Source organism: Nanorana parkeri, unplaced genomic scaffold, assembly GCF_000935625.1.
Source record: "Nanorana parkeri isolate BGI_ZX_2015 unplaced genomic scaffold, ASM93562v1 scaffold1250, whole genome shotgun sequence".
Classification (NCBI taxonomy): Eukaryota; Metazoa; Chordata; class Amphibia; order Anura; family Dicroglossidae; genus Nanorana; species Nanorana parkeri.
In genome coordinates this window covers 300,562-321,108 of record NW_017307518.1, presented here as the reverse complement: position 1 = coordinate 321,108, position 20,547 = coordinate 300,562, and the positions used below count along the sequence as shown (strand labels likewise).

The 20,547-nt window shown below is 41.1% G+C and overlaps 1 protein-coding gene across 1 annotated transcript in view; it reads left to right on the top strand.

Annotated features, from left to right (window-relative positions):
• GABRR3 (gamma-aminobutyric acid type A receptor rho3 subunit) overlaps positions 1 to 19,390 on the top strand; it is a 26,488-nt gene extending 7,098 nt beyond the window's left edge. The window contains exons 2-9 of the mRNA XM_018568829.1: positions 1,551 to 1,651; positions 5,421 to 5,488; positions 7,408 to 7,631; positions 12,589 to 12,671; positions 13,988 to 14,128; positions 16,041 to 16,193; positions 17,705 to 17,901; positions 19,097 to 19,390. Coding sequence (XP_018424331.1) covers positions 1,551 to 1,651; positions 5,421 to 5,488; positions 7,408 to 7,631; positions 12,589 to 12,671; positions 13,988 to 14,128; positions 16,041 to 16,193; positions 17,705 to 17,901; positions 19,097 to 19,390 — 1,261 coding nt within the window. The remainder of the gene's footprint in view (positions 1 to 1,550; positions 1,652 to 5,420; positions 5,489 to 7,407; positions 7,632 to 12,588; positions 12,672 to 13,987; positions 14,129 to 16,040; positions 16,194 to 17,704; positions 17,902 to 19,096) is intronic.
• Positions 19,391 to 20,547: the final 1,157 nt, after the last annotated feature.

Sequence of the window (20,547 nt, the reverse complement as noted above, 5' to 3'; positions counted from 1 at the left end):
TGCCCCCCCCCCCCCAACTTCCTTTTAGGGTACAGGATGTGAAGACGGGGCCCATTTACGAATGAAGTGCGTTTCAAGGCGTTGAAAACTGTGCTGCCCCCCTTGCAAGGTTCTCTCTCAATGTTGAGGGCATGTAGCCTGCTATGATTCAGGAGGCAGGGGCAGCTGCATGCTTACTGCATGTCTGCATAAGGAGGTTTTATTAATGTATAGGGGGACTCCACACTTTTTCCCCCCCTTAATAGAACAATACACATAATTTACAAAAAATGTGTACAAAAAAACAGGAAATAACAAAGGCATGGGTTTCCCCTACAATTCAAACCAAACCCTTACCCAGGCATGCAGATAGGGTGGTCAGGTCAGCTCCCCCCACTGAACCATACCAGGTCACATGCTCTCAACATTGGGATTATACCTTTCCAGAGTTGGTGGGGGGGGGGGCAATTTAGCTACTTTACTCAGCTGGACTGAAACCCAAATTGTATTATCTAGACACGTATGGGGAACTACAGCATATGTGGGGCAGAGAGCAGCGGAAATTACATAGACAAGGTCGTAGCTCTGCTGTACACCGCAAGAGGCTGATAGCAAGATTAATTTAGGTTGTTACACTACTTGCATTTGAAATAAAATCCTGATGTATTAGGAGTACAGTGCTGTATTAATGTATGTGTTTTATATCATCCTGTTGTTCCACATTAAATATTTGTATATGTAAAAGCAATTACATTGAAATCTATTCAGTTATAAATTATACCTATTGATTTATCAAAGTGGTAGTAAACCGCCAAACTATGGCTATGATTTTTTGCTCCCAGGAATTGTTTGCCATAATGTGCTAGTATGTACAGCACTATGGCAGACCTACCTTATTGGCGATCCCCTCCAGAAATGCTGCCGGTGCTTCCATCTTCAGCCTATTAATTAGCTGGGCCAGGTGATATAACTGCATGCGCACAGGAGTTACTTAATTTCGGCACAGGACCTTGCTGAGCCTGTGATACTAAGTACTAATCACATAGTAAGATACTAAGTGGCACAAACGCTGGCAGGTAGGGAGGCAGCAGAGTGTCTTCTGTCATAAAAACCCTACCTGTTACTTTTTTTTTTAAGCTTTACTTCCACTTTAACATTTTTTTACTTTCCTGTTTTACAAACTAGAAGAAATTTTGAACCTGAACGACAGCAAATATATTTACTCTTTGTGTGTTCATTTTTCATTGTCCAGCCATTGTCATTTGTGTTTGTATTTCTTGGGTTCCAGTACAGTAACAATTTTCCTATTTGGATTACAACGTTTAAGGAACCCTTCTCTATGGGGATGAGGACAGGATGAAAAGTGATGTGTTGTGGCAATCAAGCTATTCATTAAAGGATGGGCAGATGTTTCCCCACCCATCATTCTCGGGTATCTGCTTGTTCATAGGCAGGCTGCGCACAGCTGCCTTATGTAACAGCAATTTGGTGAATGGCTTTAATTTAGACGTAGTATTATTTTGCTAACGATAACATACAATCACTAACAATGTTTGAATTTTATGTTACAGTAAAATGAAGAGAATAGACGGCACTAAAGTTCGCCAGGTCAAATCAGAGCAGCTTTTGCGCATAGATGACCATGATTTTGCGATGAGACCTGGATTTGGAGGTAAGACCAAGCCTAAACATGATATAAATTGAATGCCTTCGTGACCACTAGTATGCTATACCTTTCAAATCTTTGTATGAACAGTCTAGATCTCTCTGGCCCTGCTCTCAGCACCTTAGTTAGTATATTAGGCTGGTCACAGCAAGTATATGTTACATGTGCATGTACTTCAGCTCACGTTCTTGTGATGGATGTACTCTTATGGACATACATGCACATGTTGGTACATATGCACACACCTTAATATGAGATCTCGTGGAGATAACTATTTTGTCTTGGTCATCAGCCAGTTACGTTTTTTTCAGACCTAGACAGACTCAGAGGCAATCACATCTACTTTTACATGCAACTCTCCATAGGTTTATTACATTGATTTTCCAATCAGGTCCTCCTGAAAAACTGCCAGCAGGCTTGATCGATACACCATGTGAACTGGGCCTATTACTGATTATGCAAAAGTGAGGTATATGTGACTAAGACATGTGACCATGCACATCATCTCAGGGGGAAAAATGCCTTTTCCTGAGATCTTGCAAGGTTTTGCAGTTTACAGATGAGATTTCCCATCAATGCACTGTGATGTAACCTTCCCAAGATGCAACTCTTAGGCACAGGCTACATCATTAATGCCTAAGATGACAAGGAAGTGGAAAATCAATATATGTAATTAAAAGAAAAATATGTATATTTAACAAATGAATGTAAGATGATTTCATATCAGCTTACAGAGCTAAACACTGATGTGATTTTTAGTGAAAGTGGGTAAAGGTCCGCTTTAAAAAGCCAAGAACTCGAAACCAATGTAACAAGGACACTCCACTGTAGTCCAGGTAAGTCAAATAAAACACAGTTTATTAAAAGGGCAACCACAAAGTATCTGGTCATCCATGGGGTAGCCTTCCCCTGTTCACATAAAGGCCAACATTTCACGCACTTTTCAGGATAATCGGCCTTCTTCAGCAGATACAGTTCCTATATTGCTCAGTAGCTTTCCTCAGCTCTAAGCCTCTCAGCACCTCTGTGCTCTCCCAGCAATGTGTCCAGCAGGTCCTAGGATCACCGACCTTCCTGACCTCTCCCCTCGTGGGCACTCACACTGCTCTCCCCGAAGTGCGTCTAACAGGTCCCTTGGGTCACCGACCTTCCTGACCTCTCCCAGCCTCCCCCCGTCTGTTCCATGTGCGTCCAGCACGCACCTGAGTCTGCCTGTGTGCTTCCTGCACACACACAACTCCAACTCAACAACACCAACACTCCTCTGAGCACTGGGCGGGCTTCCTAATGAGGCTGCTCTCAGCCACCTGATCAGCCCAGGCTGGTCATTGGCAACACCTGGCAACACCTGGCCCCAGGACTGGAGATCTCATTTCACCCAGAGCTCTACGAAATCTCCAGAGCTCCAGATCCCAGCTACAATCAGGAAAACCTGGACGAACCTGAAAAGCCAGGCTCTAGCACACGAGCGGGAACCCGCCAGGATTTTAAACGGCTAGCGATTGCCGTTTACATATAAGCGGTCCGGCGTCTGTAAAGACACCCGATCGCTTGTATGATGCAAGTGAGGGTGCGTCCCCACCCTCCCCCCCTCCTTACCTCTCGTCGCCGTTGCTGTCCCTGCCGCCGTTGCCGCCACCGTCGTCCCCGCGATCCCGGGTGTCCATCCGTCCCGGGCGATGTCTCTCTGTGCACCGAGAATGGAGGGAGATAAGCCCCCGATCTCCCTCCGCTCTCATCCCAGTCTCTGAATGCAGGAAGTGATGTATATTACATCACTTCCGCATTCCTCTGTCACTCTCCGGTACAGAAACCGGAGAGAAGCTGATGAAGCAGATCTGTGCTTCATCAGCTTCTCTGGGGGTCCCTAGGTGATATTAGGGGTCTTTGAGACCCCTGATGTCTCCATAAAGGGGACCTGTTATCATATAGGAGCACCCTATGTGATAACAATAAAGTTAAGTGTAAAAAAAAAATTGCTCACAAAATAAATACATATTTAGACACACAAAACAAAAATAAACCCACAAAATGTTTTTAAAGTCCCCCACCCCCACATAGATGCGCAAAAATGCATTACAGTGCCTACATGCAAAAACGACGATTGCTCCAATTATGCTGCACGTGTTACATATCGCCGCGAACGTCGCAATGAGAGCAATAATTCTAGGGCCATCAATCACTGATAACACTACACTGATAAGTGGTAAAATCTTTTAAAGCGTCGCCTATGGCCAATTTTGGCTATGGTGTTTTTTTGCGATTTCACGGGCACACGCAATTTTAAGGCTTGGCATGTTTGGTGTCTATTTACCCGACATGACGCTGCCTTTTATATTTTACCAAAAAAATGAGTAAAAATAATTGTTTCCTAAAATAATAAAGGGAAAACCATTTTGTAAAAAAAATATTTGGTACTTTTTTTGTTATATAAAAAATAACAAAAAACCCCAGTGGTGATTAAATACCACCAAAAGAAAGCTCTATCTGTCCACAAAAAATGGTATAAAATTCATTTCAGTACAGCGTTGCATGACGGAATAAACGTCAATCGCTGAATACTGAAAAATGGCCTGGACAGGAAGGGGGTGTAAACACCCCGGTCAGCAAGTGGTTAAAGAACCTACAGACACAAGAGAGCATTTGCCAAAAAACCCTATTTATCATTGGGACATTTGTATATTTGTAGGCCTACCCCAATGCCCAATGGCAGAGTTTACCAAGGAGACGGCCTACAGTGCTTCCATTTCCCTTTCCATGGGCACAAGCATACACATTCACCAAATGCATTTCGGCAATTTCCTAAGCCCAAGGCCTACTTGAAGCGGAACACTTGCGCCTGTAGCTAGCAACAGTTGTGGACATCCATGGTACAGGTCAAATCTGACAAATAGGAATGTTTGCTCTCAAAAAACTGCATTGGGTATTTTCCGAATGGAATTAGCCACTGCAAGTGAAGTTTACTAGACCACAATTTGTCACTAACTCAATTTAGTAAATAGTTGGCACAGTCTTTAGGCATTAAGCTAATGGTACAGTTGCTCTCTCTCTCTCTGAAATATTCTAAGCGCCATCTCAGGGATTGGAGAGCACAGAAAAAAAGCACATTACCTCCCAATGTGGGCAACGGTCTCATGTCAACAGCCCTTTCTCTGTGCTAACAACTGCTGTAGGTGTGAAAATAAAGCAGGGATGTTAGAAAAGCTGTCCCAATTGGTGTTGCACACCTCCCTGTAAGTATTACCTCCGCCTCCCTCCCTTCTCCATTGACATACATTTCCTAAGCAGCAGACTTGACCTTGCAAGTTTATGGAGGGAGGTCAGAACGTCTGCACATCTCACCGCCTTGTGATGTCTGTTGGGAGCCTTACAATGTCTGAAACAAAATTCATCACACGTCAGACACCACAACCTCAGAAAGGGGCTTAACTGGCAGGCATTACAGCCACATTTATTAAGATGTCTGACAATTAACACTACATAGTCTGATATGCATTGCTAACTGTAAACTCTCCCAGGACAACATTGATTAATATTCACTATCTATGCAAAACTAGAATTATAAGATCATCTAAAATGTTCGATGTACCACAAAGGTACAATAACACAAAATTCATTTTTGTTTTTAGATTATATCAGATAAACATTATATAGCTTCTATTCGAATGTAGTTGTACCAAATGAATTTAGTAAAGTGCATAACATGTGCAGATGTAATGCAGAAGATATACCATAATATTGATCTTTATACAACTGAAAATATTTTTCCTTGAAGGCTCAGCGATTCCCGTTGGCATTGATGTACAGATAGAAAGCATAGACAGCATTTCAGAAGTGGATATGGTAAGTTATATAATTTTTTAACCTAAATGTGGTAAACATGAACTTAGAAAGAATTATGCTCTTCATTACATTGAACGTTTTACTGTTTATGTTACTATAACTACATTGAATATGAAAACAACATGATTGCCCTATCTTGCTGGGTAGTAGAAAAGTTATTTTGATTTTTAAAGTCAATTTTTGAGATCTCTGAGTGGTTAGAAGTGTCAGGACTTTACTGCAGTCTGGGTTCCCACTGGAAAGATTTAGGGCTTGTTCACACCATCTCCAGACCAGATCTGGATGAGTCTGGTGCGTTTTGGATGTGTTCTAGTGAATTCTGGTGCATTTTTAAATCTCAATTGACTTTCATGTACATTCCACTGTGTTCTGGTGTTTTTTGCATGTATTTTGTAGTGCTCTATAGCAGGTGCCATTCTGCATTGCAGCAATGCAGAATGGCACGCTCTATAGAATACTACAAATCTCTGCAGTACTTTATACAGAAATGTTATTGCTGTATAAAGTATTGCTAGGATGTTGAATCCTCTATAGCCTGTGCCATTCTGCATTGCTGTAAACATGGATCCACCCATGGCCAAAACTAGGGGGGGTTTCCAGGGGAGGAGCTGCATTATGGATGGGTGCCACCAGCAGGGTAACTACCGCACGAGCCTGGGGGAGAGGGGCCAGGACTGGATCAAACTGCACGCCCCGCCACCCACCCCAGCCTTATGCGCAAGGGCAGACCTACCGCCTGTGCAGCCGGTGCGTGAGCCTGAGGGGGGCCAAGCACAGTCCCTGCGCAAATCTATCTTTAATGTATATAAATATAAAAAAAACAGGTAAAACATATCAATTTACAAAAATAATAACTGACCAAAAACCATTATATTTTATCTTTTATCCTTTAAAATTTCTGAAAAAATAGGTATATGTAAATCTATATAAATCTTCAAAATGAAACTAATAACAAGAGAACATATGGACCAGGAGTTTTTTGGGTGGTTCAAAATTTTTTCAAATAAAATCTCTATTGATCATTTAATACCAGTTCTATATCAAAAGTTGACATACATTTAAAACATTTTTAAACCCTAGAAGAAACCATATATCCCAGAGCCATGTGAGTTAGAAATTCTCCTATACTTGGTACTAAGGAGTATAGGAGACAATCTATATTGGATCGTAGATCAGAGCACCTTTTCCTAACAAGGTGGGGGCATGTGATACCACCTATCAATACCTTACAGTGCTGTCCTACTGTCTTTACTATGGCACCTTGGGTGTACTCCAACCAGGGTCGGCCTTAGGCCTTTAGGCACCCTGTGCAAGAAAGCTTGACAGCGCCCCTCAGTGACCACACCCCTCCGTGGTCACACCCTTTAGTGGCCACACCCCCAGTAACCACACCCATGTATCACCCATATTTTTGGTAAAATATAAAAGACGGGGTCACGTCGGGTAAATAGACACCCACCATGTCGTGCTTTAAAATTGCGCGCACCCGCAAAATCGCAAAAAATTACCATGCCCAAAATTGACCATAGGTGACGCTTTAAAAGCTTTTACCGCTCATCAGTTTAGTGTTATCAGTGATTGATAGCCCTAGACTTATTGCTCTCATTCCGATGTTCGCGGCGATATGTAACATGTGCGGCGTAATGGGCGAAATCGTCGTTTTCACACGTATGCACATCCGACGCATGTTTGCATGCGTATATGTATGGGGGGGGACTAAAAAAAAATTAATTATTTTTGTTGCCATGGCGCCCTGTGCGGCCGCACTGCTCGCACACCCCTAAGGCCGGCCCTGGTAAAGGGACTGGATTTTGACGGTTGAACTACCAAGTGTATTGTTATAACATATAGATATTTATGCATCTGTTGTTTAAGTGAAGTAATTGTATTTCCTTATCGGTTTCTGCGGGCCTCTGAAGGATTTTACAATGACCTTATACCTCAGACATTACTGGAAAGATGAAAGGCTGTCTTTCCAGAGTACCAACAACAGAAGCATGACATTTGATGGAAGACTAATCAAAAAGATTTGGGTGCCAGATGTATTTTTTGTCCATTCCAAAAGATCATTTATACATGATACCACGATGGAAAACATCATGCTGCGTGTATATCCAGATGGGAATGTGCTATTCAGCCTAAGGTAAGAGGACTGCAGATTGTCTTACTTCGTGCTGAGTGACTGATTAACATTTTTCATTACGGAAATGATTGCATATATTTTTTTTCCAATTGATAGACCTGCTGACTCCATAGGAGTCAGACTGTGTGGCTAACTTTGCTCTCCATATGTTGTAAACACATACATGCAAAAAGAATGTTCCCTATGGGAGCCTGGATAACATAAATATAATAAACAGCTGCTCCCGCCCTTTAGGCAAGAGAAATGGCTGGAATTATTACAAAGTGTTATGGCAAAGTTTGGAATCTTACTACATAGATCTGTGAAAAATAGAATGATAAGCAGATGAGGGCAGATGCTAAAAATGTTTATACATTACACTAGCCTGTAGCAATGAAAAGTGAGTTGAATTTTTAGATGTGGCCCAACCAGTCAAAAGCCTGAGCCATGAGTAATCACTAAAGGAGTAAAGTAGAACAAAACGAGGAAATAGCATTTTATTGCAGGTTGAGTTTTCTTTCCACGGCAGGGCAAGAACTTTGGTTTACAAGGAAGAATTTGGAATAACATTGTTACTTTATATTGGAGTTGTTGATTTAAATTAGAGGAACCAGCTGGGGCAAAAAAATTCTCCAAAGGTTCTATGGAAGTGCAGTTGGGAGTAGGTCCTGGAGAAGGTGGACATGAAATGTAATGGAGCCCACCAAAAATATCTTGTAGCTGAGAAGCAGATCTGCAAAATCTCTAAACTAATCAAATGTGCATACAACCATGGGAGACCTTTGAACCTTTGGCCTGAGGAGTCCTTTTCATAATAGATACAGATTTCTGTGTGCTAAAGGACACACCTTTTCATATCTTTTAGCGTCAGCTTCCTTTGCAGCTCTTGGTATTTGGTCATACATGGAATCTCGTAGCAGTAAAGGAAGATGGTGCTGGAAGACTTCCCTGTGCCAGATTCTGTGTTTGCAGTATTAAAAAGGAAACACGTAGCTATATATTGGTCATTCAAGGTTCCTTGCTCTTTATATAGCTGTTCTTGGGAGGCCGCATAACCTGTAGGGCCGCCACAGGCGTTCCCTCATTTATATGTTGGAGAATTCCCCCCCACCCCCCTGTCAGGTTTTATTGCTGTCCTATTTTTCCTCAATTCCTGTTCTGGGGACAGCCTTTTACCAGACAGGAAGTGAGGGGAACTCTCCAACAGGGAAACAAACAACACACAGCAAGACAAACACTTGGGGTGGTAACTTCACTGACACTGAGTCTGATAAAAATGCAGATGTAGAATCAAAGTAAAAATGCTTTTTTTTTTTAAAGCGGACCTTTCACCCAAATTGGACAAATCTTGTTTGCCGGTCATCCTAATCCTCCTTTCTTTAAGTGACATTAAAGTAAGGAGTTAAAATCTTAAAAATGCATTCAAGTACCTTAACTATTTGTGCTGACACGTTGCTTCCTTCTAGAGGGTGGCTACCTTTGTTCCCCATGGTCCCTGTAGCCACCACTCCAAGCTTGCACCTTGCTAATTTGTATTGAAATTATATATCAATAGGCTAATTATATATCGCCCGGCTTCCTGATTGGTCGGGAAGCTGGCCAATCAGGAAGCTGGGCAGCGAGTCATTAACTGCTCCCCCGGCCTCCTGATTGGCCAGAAATCCAGCTCCATGCTTCTTCATCACCTGGTGACAAGGAAGCATGGAGCCAGCTTTCTGGCCAATCAGGAGGCCGGGGGAGCAGTTAATGACTCGCTGCCCAGCTTCCTGATTGGTCGGGAAGCTGGCCAATCAGGAAGCCAGGCGGGGAATCATTACTCGCCGCCTGGCCTCCTGATTGGCCAGAAAGCTGGCTCCATGCTTCCTTGTCATCTGGTGACGAGGGAGCATAGAGACGGCTTCCCTGCTAATCAGTGAGTCATTACATGCCGCCCGGCCTCCTGGCTAATCAGGAAGCTGGGCAGTGAGTCATTATACACCGCCCAGCTTTCTTAAAGCCGACCTTTACACTCAAAAATCAAATTCTATAAATGCATCCCTCTATGTATGATGATTAATAATAACATAGACATGTCAGGTGTAAAATGCTGTGATTGTGAAATACTTACACTTGCAGAACATTCACTTCCTGCTTTGAAAGTGAAAATGACTTTAGTTTGGCAAAGCAATGCACACTGGGATTGCATTGTCATCATCAGAGCATTGCTGGGAAATCTCATCTCAGTGAAAAGCATTTTCCTCCCCTGAGATGATGCGCATGGTCACATGTGCCATATTTTCAGGAGAGCTAGTAATCTGCCTTTAGATAACATGGCCACTGTCAGACTGGGAAGAAAAGAGAAATAAGTTATGCAAAGAATACAAAGCCGGCAATTGTCTAGAAGTCTGTGTTTGTAGATTGTCATTATGAAACATTTATAAAAGTGTGTTTGCTGTTATTTTAAAGATATGGGTAAAGGTCCGCTTTAATGAGAATTCCGGTATCGGTATTTGGTATCGGCGAGTACAGAAAAAAAAAATGTCGGTACTCCGTGGACCCTGAGACCCAGCTGTGTCTCCCTTTATATGGAGTTAATGCCAGCTATATTCTCTTCAATGGCTTTAGAAACACTTTAATTGCACCATCACCAGCAGCTGAAACAGAAATAAGATTGCTCCAACTCTGTTTTCCTTATGTTTGTTTCTTTCCTCCCATCTTAATAAATTTTTTTGTGTTTTTTTAAGTTCCCTTAAACTCAAAGTGCATTTGCACTTTTGCAGTTAAATTGGAGAAAACCCCACTTTATGTTTGTTATGTGTCCCCATTCACACAGCATTCTTTAAAATATTTTTTCCAAATATTTCTTACCTTTTAGATATTTTTTGGGGGAAGGCCTTTGTGCAGATTCCAGGTTACTCTGACCTCGAAAGTGGAAATAGAGGGACAAACCCTGGGACAGACTGAGCTCTTATTAACATACAATGCTTCTAGATCTTTAACCCTTTGTTAGGACATACAGTGTTATTAGTCACCAGCAGATCATTCCCAATATATTTTTAATTTCAAGAACAAAACTATAGTTTAAACCATGTTTTTTAATACTTAGCTTAAAACTAGTAATGGCACACTTTAATGTAATTGATTAAGAAAGTGGGTGGTGACATAAAATATACATCCATCATGTATATTATCCTCAGATTACCCTGGAGGTCCACGAGCTCTGCTATTAAAATCCTGTTTAATCCCATGCAGGGGTAGCCCCCACAAAGACAGCTTATTATATTAAACGTTATATCCCTACAGGAAAATGCACCAGCTGTCCACTTCTCATTTTTCTGCCACTCCGGTTTTATAAACGGAAAAAAAACAACTGCTTGCATATGCTAACAAGTGAACACTGATCTATAAAATACTCCGACTGCATTGCATGAAGATGTATTGGTGCTATAATAGATCCGACTTTACCTCTTATCAATTGAGTCATCAATTGAGAATTTATTCACGTTTAGAAGTTTGACACTGAGAAACTTCCCGAAATAAAAAAATCTGGCCAAGTGCTAGTCAAAGATGTGATATGCTGGGTCCAGTGAGACATTAGAGTTGAATATACCATAGTGGCTTTCTCCCAGGTGTTCCAGTAGCGGTGCTCAGCCTCATTGTTGATGGTAGATATCTGATATCAAAGCTCAGGATCCTTGTGCAGCTTCTATATGGGGAAGAATGTGCCCACTCTTTAGATGGCTGGTGTTCTATTATTTCCTGTTAGATAATTACTATAATTATGAATGTCGGGAAAAAATGGGCCCCATGATGCACTGGACGGGCCGTTCACAAATTACAGTAGACACATGACATATACAACCATTAACTAAATTGTCCTTCTTCTTTTCCTAGGTCAGTGATGCGAACACCCATATACTGCACAGATTAAGGAGATACAGAGCACAGGTCTTCAGAGTGGCAGGTCATATCTTTGGGGATTTATCACTTTCCCAAAGTTATACTAGTAAAGACCAGCAATTTGCTTCAGAAGCACAGCAGTTAAATAACACCTCTTTTGTTTATAAATCCTTTTTAATATGCCCTCCAGAGTAACCAACTGACCTTAGAAAACTTGAGTGACTGTTCCTTTTTCAAATAGTTCATTAGTAATAATCCCTTGTATGGTGGTATAAAATCATATACCCTTAAAGTGACATTAAAGTATATATTTTTTTCCCTCCCCCCAATGTTAGTGTAAGCACTTACCTTAAATGATGTTTCTTAATCCGATCTTCCTCTTCTTTCCTGTCATTTTTATCTGTCCCTCCAGCGCTGCGGCGGGTCTCCGATCCAGCGCTGACTCCTCCGGGCTTGCTGGCACTTCCTGTCCCACGGTGTCTGCATGCGGGTGCACGCTGTCCATAGACTTACCTTGTGTCTCTCCCCGTCTCCCGGCCGAAAATCTGAACTGCGCATGTGCCCGCCCCATGATCCTTTGCGGCGGCCTGAGATTTTTCAGATTTTTGAACGGGAGTGCGCGGCGAAGACACAGGTAAGTATTATCCTCTTTTAAAGCGTTTTTTTTAACGTTATTGCATATTTCTACTGCTTGCTAGCAGTAGATATATGCAAAAAAAAAACCCGGAGGGTTTAACAACCCTTTAAAGCAGTCTTAGGCTACAATCAAATGAGGCTTTACTTCTGCTTTAAGTGTCAAATGATGCTAATATATGAAATATACAGGGCTATTCACAAAAAAAGTGAAGAGTTTGGAGAAGGCTGTATACGTGAACACTCTAGCTGAACTAGAAAGTGAGCTGAATTGGATAATTTTTCCAAATCAGCTATGTTGTCCTAGATTGTTCACTTCTCCTGCCTTCTCCAAACTCTTCACCCTTTTGTGAATAGCCCTTGTAGTTTTTAGTGCTTCTCCTCCTTGCCCCTATAATACATATTGATATTAACAGTAAGCCTGCTGTACTATTGATTATTTATATGGTCCCTCTTTTTATTTCAGGATAACGGTCTCTGCTATGTGCTTCATGGATTTCAGCAGATTTCCTCTAGACACACAGAACTGCTCCTTGGAACTGGAAAGTTGTAAGTAGGTTTGTTCATTACGTATGCTGGAAAATAGTGCCAAAACTGAAGCTATGCGGTGTTAAAATTCATGCATAAATGGATTTTACTGTAAAAATTTAAATACGTTTTAATGAAGTATCATAAAAAAAATAATGCACGTTTCAGGAACACAGACGTCCCCTTTATCAAGCTGACAGTGAGAATGTTGTTGTATTTGACTTAAAACGAATGTACTAGCATCTTTATAGGTTTGTTGTTGTCAACCCAGGATGAGACTCTGAGTTCTTTTATGAATAGGTGAATTTATTGACCATACAGCAATATTGTCAATATTGTAGTTATCTATGTTTGTTCCCCACCTTCACTGGACCATAAACAATCACTGGTGAAAAGTGTTCCCTTTGTGCTCATCACCCCTCTGAGTAATGAGCACATAGTAATCCAGTAATAAATAAAGCAGGCAGAGATATTGAGCAATCTAAAAGTTAAACAGGTGATCCAGGACACAGTAGAGTTCCATTAAAGTGACATTAAAGTAATTTTTTGTTCCCCCCCCATGTTAATGTTAGCACTTACCTTAAAGGATGTCTCTTAAACCGATCTTCTTCTTTCCACATGTTTTCATCTGTCCCTCCAGCACTGCGGCGGCTCTCCGATCCAGCGCTGACTGCTCTGTCCCTCCGATCCAGCGGTGTCTGCATGCGGGTGCACGCGTCCATAGACTTACCTTGCGTCTCTGCTCGTCTCCCGGCCGAGAATCGGAACTGCGCCGCCCCAAGATCCTTTGCAGCCGTACGAGCAGTTCCTGATTCTTGGCGCGGGAGCGCGCAGCGGTAACGAGCGTTTTTGTTTTTTTTAAGACTTCTTGCCTATATCTCCTACTTGCTAGCAGGAGATATAGGCAAAAAAAACGGAGGGTTTAGAACCCCTTTAACAGGTTTAACATTCATTAACAGGATGGCCTGTTTCATGATTTAAAATCATTAGCTTATTACGTTCAACAGGGGAGCTGACAACTGTGTGAGGTCTTAACCCTTATCAGTGAATGTCACTGAGGAGATTGGGTGGTTGACAAAGGAGGCACAGGGGAGCTGTTATGCTATAGGTAGTATTAGAAAGTGAGGTAGCTATGTCAGAACCCACTCGAACAATGAACCTGTCTCTGTAGAACTGGAAATGGTGATATACATATAAAATGGTAGACTTCTTTATTCTCATGAATTTGAAGAATGACAGATACAGTATGTTAGTTCATTTTTCAATTTTCATAAGCAATCAATTACCTTTGCCTAAGAAAAGTCCTATTTCATCATTCGTCTTCTGATTTCTCACAGATGCTTACAATGAAGATGACCTAATGCTTTATTGGAAGCATGGAAACGAGTCTCTGAAAACTGATGAACACATCTCATTGTCCCAGTTTTTCATTGAAGAGTTCAGTGCTTCTAGTGGACTGGCACTATACAGCAGCACAGGTAACTATTAAAGAAAACTTACCATTTAATTCGATTTTGTCTCTTTCGTGATCTAGCTGTACACTTTCTAACATTCCCAGATCAAATGGCAAGACAAATAAAATAGGTGACACTTCTTAGCTACTAATATAACACTGACAAAGAGCTTGCAGTGAATGATTCTTTCATACTGTCTAAATCAAACAATGCTGCCTAAGATGTCTCCTATTAATTCTATTTTCCAGAAAAAAACTCTCTTTGTAAGATTATGTTCACTTTGCTATAGAGGCCAAAAGGAATAAACCCTCCTTATCCCTCAACCACATATCCAAGGAGTGCTTTATTGTCCAGCAAGGAGTTCTCATTGGATGGGGGCCAGCAGGCAGGCATGGCTGAGAACAGTTGGTGAGCAGGGCTCATACTCGAGTCAAGTGGTCAGGACCTCCATAGCAATAGGAAAGTTATCCCATACAGGATAATGGAATGGAATGGAATTCCCAGACCGTGAAAAGTCATAGCAGACACTTTGTGGTCTTAGGCAGCGCTTTTAGTCAAAGTATAGGAAGAGTGCAGCATAAACTAAACCAGGACCACTCACGCCAGGACCCAAAATCCATCTTCTCAGTCTCCCAAACACAAAACAACCATGAGAAGTCCTGGTGACTTGGCACATCTGTATAAACAGCTGCTAATAACAATCTGATTTTTCTCTGATGTTCTGTAACATTTCCTCTTATTTATTTCCAGTATTGATATGCAATGTAATGTACCAATTGTAAAGTAGTGTACCATGTTAGCTATCAATGAATGCAGGAAGTCTCGGGTTTAGGTGATAGCCATTACTGACTAACTTATCTTGCAAGCTTTCAGGATGACTTAAATGCCTTCATTGCGTTTTATACTATTGTTTAAAGCATGAAGAAGGAATCAAAGTCATCGTGAAAGCCAATAAAGAGTATCACATAACTAAAAAATCAATAAGTTTCTCCAAAACAATATACAACACAAAAGTAAATGAAGTAAAGATGGCCAAATATCCGGACTACCTTAGGCCATCAGTTATATTCATGGCTGAGAACAGTTGGTGAGCAGGGCTCATACTCGAGTCAAGTGGTCAGGACCTCCATAGCAATAGGAAAGTTATCCCATACAGGATAATGGAATGGAATGGAATTCCCAGACCGTGAAAAGTCATAGCAGACACTTTGTGGTCTTAGGCAGCGCTTTTAGTCAAAGTATAGGAAGAGTGCAGCATAAACTAAACCAGGACCACTCACGCCAGGACCCAAAATCCATCTTCTCAGTCTCCCAAACACAAAACAACCATGAGAAGTCCTGGTGACTTGGCACATCTGTATAAACAGCTGCTAATAACAATCTGATTTTTCTCTGATGTTCTGTAACATTTCCTCTTATTTATTTCCAGTATTGATATGCAATGTAATGTACCAATTGTAAAGTAGTGTACCATGTTAGCTATCAATGAATGCAGGAAGTCTCGGGTTTAGGTGATAGCCATTACTGACTAACTTATCTTGCAAGCTTTCAGGATGACTTAAATGCCTTCATTGCGTTTTATACTATTGTTTAAAGCATGAAGAAGGAATCAAAGTCATCGTGAAAGCCAATAAAGAGTATCACATAACTAAAAAATCAATAAGTTTCTCCAAAACAATATACAACACAAAAGTAAATGAAGTAAAGATGGCCAAATATCCGGACTACCTTAGGCCATCAGTTATATATATATATATTTTTTTTATATATTTTATCATGATTGGTGGTTTTGGCTAATGCAGACTGATCCTATTTAAAATAGTATTGTAAATAATGTCAAGTTGAAATGTGAACATAAAACAAACCTAAAGCAAGAAAAAAATGATTCTGTAAAAGGCTAAGCATTTATTTTTCATTTGATCCCTTTGTTTACCAGGCTGGTACAATAGACTTTTCATCAACTTCATCCTAAGACGGCACATTTTCTTCTTTGTGCTTCAGTCCTACTTCCCAGCAATGCTGATGGTGATGCTATCTTGGGTGTCTTTCTGGATAGACAGAAGAGCTGTACCAGCCAGAGTATCTCTAGGTAAGGCATGACTCTAGTGGAGTCCAGCATATATCATGTTACAGTCATTTTCAGAGACACTGGAAACAGATCAAAGAGTGTACATAAGCTAGTCATAATACAGCATCAAAGCATGATACAATTCCACCAGTTTCATCTACATTCGATTACTACATATTATTTCCATGTGTCTTCCCTCCACGTCTTTAAATAAACTAATTACAGTGTTGCCAACCAAATTATTATTTTTTTACAAGAGTTGTTAAAGGAGAACTATGAGATGAGTGATTTCCACTCACCTCATAAATCTAGTCGACCTGTGACAATGAGACTGTCACAGGTCGGCTCAGTAGATCGGGAGGTGAGCGAACACATACCAGGTTCGCTCACCTCTCAATCCTGTCACGGCTCTCTGCCGTGACAGGGGGAGGGCTGGATTCCCCTCTCCCCGCTCCGATCTGCCTGCGCTGACTGGCGGAACGGACGGGGGAGGGGGCGGGTACAGCTGGCTCTGCCTCTAGATAGGCAGAGCCAGCTGTCACTCACGCAGCGGGGCGGATCCCGTCATCTACGTCGGGATCCGCTCCGGCTGCGGCGTCTCAGTATACCGCGAGCTGTAGCTCGCGGTATACTGAGCTTAGGGTAACGGGAGGATGCTAGTTTGTGTCCTCCCGTTACCCTAAGGAGAACTATGGGGAAAAACACTGACCCCATAGTTCTCCTTTAAAAATATTACAAATAGTACAAATCACAATAACAATAATATTACAATAATAACAACAAGTCTGAACTGCCCTTGATAGCACTCATTTGTAGTGCTTTTCAATTACAGTTCTATTTGTTCTTAGAAGCAGAAGTCCCCCTTAACCCATGAGAGGTGCCCCCTAAATGCCATTGTTCTAGAATATCTACTCATTTTGGGTAGGGACTGATGTTTAACGAACAACTACAGCAGCTTTGTCAGTGATGTCAAAGCTCATATAAAGGAACCTGACCACCTTCCGAAAATGCTAGTTGCATGTCAACCAGCGGTGCTGACCTTACTTGCTGCAGTCAAGCAACCAGCAGGTTAGAAATGGTAGCTTATGTATTATTTTCATGACAAGATTAGTGTATGTATGACCATACAGCCTATTTTGGCAGGACACTACCCATTCTTTGATACCCATCGGCTTGTGTCTTATCAGGAAGTGGTGGTGTTGCTCTAGATTGCAGATCTGACTGGTTATATTTGAGTGGGGTTAAGAAGAACAGGACAAGCAGTTGGCTCATTTGTAACTTTTAAAGTGCTGCGAAGCATATGAATCAAGGAAAGAAAACCAAATGATGTGGAAACAAGTATATAAAATATAGAAACATCTTTATATCATTTTTCTATTCCGCAGAGAGTCTACTGTACTTGAACCAGTAATGATATACCCCGCTGACTATACTCAGAATGCCAGTTTTCACTTGGATAAACCTTTGTTGTATCGATCATATTTCTGTAGTAATTACCACTCATCCATAAACGGCTTTTTCTTCACTGACAGGTATCACCACCGTACTGACCATGTCCACCATCATCACGGGAGTGAGTGCCTCAATGCCTCAGGTGTCTTACATTAAAGCTGTAGACATCTATTTGTGGATCAGTTTCCTATTTGTGTTCCTGTCTGTTATTGAGTATGCTGCTGTCAATTACCTGACCACTGTGGAGGAACGGAAACAGCTCAAGAGGAGAGGGAAGGTAAATCAAACAGAACATGAGATAAAAAAAAGTCAGACTTCATCCTTGTGCAGAAATCCGTGTTTGAAATATCTATTATAGAGGACTAACCTGTGGAAAAAGCAGAACTGGGCACTAGGAGGCCAAAATAGGGGATTGCAACTGGCCCAGTGTGCTCTCAGAAACAGCCCTGTGTTGCTCATTGTGGTAAAATAACAGACTTTATAGAGGGGGGTGGTAGGGAAGGTTTCATTTTTATTACAGAAAAACACAAATTTTGTATTGATTTATTGACTTATTTTCTTCATGTGGTGGGTCAGAAAGAGTTGTAATTGTGAAAAAGTGGACAACCCCCTGAACAGTTTTCCTACACAAGCAATTCCTCTACACCTATATTCTATAGGGGGATAAACCAACCTCAGACAGAGAGAAGGTAAAAGCAGAAGTGTGTAACTGGGAGAGACAAATTAACCTGGCAACTTTGTATATAAATTTCCCATCTTTAGTGGTCAACTCAGAAACATATGTAGAGCCAAAGGAAATCTCACCGCTCCAATTCCTTAGCCGCCATCAGGACTCCCCAGGTGCTGGTCTAATAGGTGCATCTCCACCTTGGAATGTAGTAGTATATGAACAGACTGCACTATCCAAAGAATTCCAATACTTCAGACTTTATTAAAATTCATGGCAAATCCAGTATAACAGTGAAAAAAGTGTATAAAGCAACAAATGCCAGCACTGCACACCCCCAACCAGTTACAACCTCTCACATGTTTCACCCGCAAGCTTATTCATAGAGGTTGCTTTATACACTTTTTTCACTGTTATACTGGATTTGCCATGAATTTTAATAAAGTCTGCAGTATTGGAATTCTTTGTATAGTGCAGTCTGTTCGTATACTACTACAACCCAGAAACATGTTGTGCTTAATTTAAATTGACCAGAACAAAATCAGTTACCATTTAAAGTGATACAGGGGATACTATCAATGCAGATACTAATCTAGCAAGGAAATTAGAGCTGTCAAAATTGTTGAAAATGTCAGTACAGATCTCAGGGGATAGCTGTAGCAGAGAAAAGGGTAAACTAATATTTCCCAAAGTTTGCTTAATTTGCCTGGAAATATGAAAGGAACTAAACAGTGTTAAAAGTGCATTTGTTCTATTAAAGTTTGTCATCAAAGATGAAACTGACTTAAGTATATTTTCTTCCTAGTCGTCAACAACCCTGAACTTAGAGGCAGTGCAGGCCATGGCGTTTGATGGCTGCTACCACGACAGTGATGCCGACCTGAACTATTCTGTGTATTCTGAGGAGAGCTCATCCCGCGGCCGGGCTGCCAGTGTGGCTACTCTGGATGCAGCACGTGTGAAAAGGAAGAAATCCATTAAAGGGAATGTTGGCAGAATAATCCTTGAGAACAATCATGCCATTGACACATATTCGAGGATCATCTTTCCCATTGTCTATATTTTATTTAACTTTTTCTACTGGGGCATGTACTTATGAGATTTAATATTGTGAAGATGTACATATGTTATATATACATTTTGAATGTATGGATGCAGGAGCAAAGCACTCAGGTTTTTATCACATATGTCATTATCAAATTTCTAATAAGGACAACTTTTAAGCCTTGACCTGTCAAACTTTACAAAGATCTAACCAATCGCAGTATGAAGCCAATCCCACTATCTGGACATTTCATAAGCGTCCCATTAGTGGTGTTTGGTTTGGAGGTATGGAATAGTGCATAAGTGCTAATGCTTATGCTCTGCCGTGGACAGCCCAACGTTTTTCAACTTGATATCTTTAGTCTATGTATGTGTTTATAACATCAAGCTATTCAGCATTATCTGCAGAGTTTTTGACATGTACTCTTCTCCCAAAACAATCTTTTCTGTCACCATTTGGCCATTAAATCCTTCACTTGTCTTTATGCAAAGAAGTGGTATCTCTGAGCACACACAGATCTTTAAAATAGTGTTTGGCTGGTTTAAAATGTAATACAATTACATGATTGAGAAGAGATTGTGACACTTTTCCGACAATCATTTAAAGTATGCTCGTTCTTAGTCTGTGATTAAAAAGTAGTTGAAGTGGAACTACATTTCCTATCCTTTACAGCCGAGGAAGGTGTCATTTTAGCCTCTATTTGGGTTGCAGTTACAGTGACACTAAACTCAGACATTAAACCATAAAAATACATTCAAGTACCTTAACTATTAACACAAATGTATCTTATTTATGTATCACTCGGCTGTAGATACTCAAATCATCTCTGAATTGGTGCTGACACTGTCCTTCCTTCTGCAGTGTGGCTACTTTTGTTCCTCATGGTCCCAGTGTGTGTTGTAAAGTAGCCACCTCTCCAAGCTTACTCTCATTATGAACTAACATAGTTTACTAATTTGTATTGAAATTATAGTTTCTCACAGGAGTGATCTTGGAGCGGTGACTACTTTATAACACACACAGGGACCATGGGGAACAAAAGTAGCCACCCTCCAGAAGGAAGGACAATGTCAGCACCAATTCAGAGATGATTTGAGGATCTACAGCCGAGTGATACACAAATAAGATACATTTTTGTTAAAAGTTATGATACTACTTGCTTCTACTCGGCTGCACTGTCTCCTCAGTCCTGCCTTTTCTTTTTCTTGTGT